Source organism: Apis dorsata, unplaced genomic scaffold (assembly GCF_000469605.1).
Source record: "Apis dorsata unplaced genomic scaffold, Apis dorsata 1.3 scaffold_99, whole genome shotgun sequence".
NCBI classification, from domain to species: Eukaryota; Metazoa; Arthropoda; class Insecta; order Hymenoptera; family Apidae; genus Apis; species Apis dorsata.
Window position 1 is genome coordinate 2063203 of NW_006263397.1, and position 1327 is coordinate 2064529.

Sequence of the window (1327 nt, forward strand, 5' to 3'; positions counted from 1 at the left end):
CGGGACACGTTTAAAAAAGATACAAAAAAAAAGATGATCCAAAAGTGACTTTGTCGGAGTTATATCATCGCTTCTCTCAGTAGATTTTCCAGTGTATTCTGACAGAAAGAATCCGCGATACTTTTGGAAACTTTCATCGAGCATGTTCAAAGGAACCGTGATTCAACGATTTTAACGAACGATACAAAAAAAAAAAAACAGATAACTGTTAATTTCAAATAACACAGTAAATATCGACAGGTATTCTCGAATAATGATTTTCGATGAGTAAAAATAAAAAAAAAACATTTGTAAAACGGCGAAAAGTGCAACAAAATCCAAAATGGTTGTGCATTGTCTGATAACAACGCGTGTGCGACAGAGAAATTTCTTTCTCATCTTTTCTTGGGAAAAACCGCTATAGAATGATAAAACTCCCATAATGCACATTGCAGATATCTTTATAAATTGATTGAAATAAAACAATAAACGAAACGATACGATTTCTGAGAAAAAGTTTCAATAACGAACAATACGTTAATATTCGAAAGAATTTCGATACTATTTTAATAGCGATAAACGTTTACCTGTAAAAGTACGAACAACCCCTGACGCTGTTGTGGGAGAAATGTTCGGCGTTCTTCTCGTTTCCAAAGTCCTCCAACGGATCCGACCAGAGTAGATCGCACATTGGCCCGTACGCCGGGGGCTCTTTGAACCTGTCCAACTGCAACAGCAAAATCAACATCGATTGAATTAGGCGAAGGAACCTGTGGCGCGGCAACCGCACTGTAAACGTGCCGTGCGTCTAATTATCTAAACGTTGTTCGACTCCAACAGCTTCTAATTAACGACGCGTTTTGACGTCGATTGAAAATCGTTAAACCGATCCTGGTGTATTTAATAATTTCTTTCTCGTCCAAACGATCAAATACTTTGGAACTTGCAACCCAAACAGATATTCTCGTCGATAAAAATATAATATTCCATAAAAATATTCCCCTTTATATAATTGTAACCCTAATTCTTTCATTAAAATCTTTCGAATCTTACGCGACAGACGATGGAAAATTTTTTATCCACGCGTTTTATCCGTGTACGAGACGAGGAAAGAAAAAAAGAAAAGGAAAGATGAATTTGACGCCTTACTTAATTGCTCGCCACTTAATTTGCTCGTTATCTAGGATTCGTTAAGGATTCGCCAAGGAGGAAGAAAAGGTGGTCGAGGAAGTGGTTCATGCACTCTCTCGATGGAGAAACTAGGTAGACGAGCCACTTATTTACTCTCTCTGGAAGAGAGAGAGAGAGAGAGAGAGAGAGAGAGAGAGAGAGAGAGAGAGAGAGAGAG

The 1327-nt window shown here is 38.1% G+C and overlaps 1 protein-coding gene across 4 annotated transcripts in view; it reads right to left on the reverse strand.

Annotated features, from left to right (window-relative positions):
- The window catches only part of LOC102681671 (serine/threonine-protein phosphatase 2B catalytic subunit 2-like), a 77761-nt gene that overhangs the window by 32468 nt on the left and 43966 nt on the right, over nucleotides 1-1327 (reverse strand). For all 4 annotated transcript variants that reach the window (XM_031508734.1, XM_031508736.1, XM_031508735.1 and 1 more), the window contains exon 5: nucleotides 567-706. In XM_031508734.1, the coding sequence (XP_031364594.1) occupies nucleotides 567-706 (140 nt within the window). The remainder of the gene's footprint in view (nucleotides 1-566; nucleotides 707-1327) is intronic.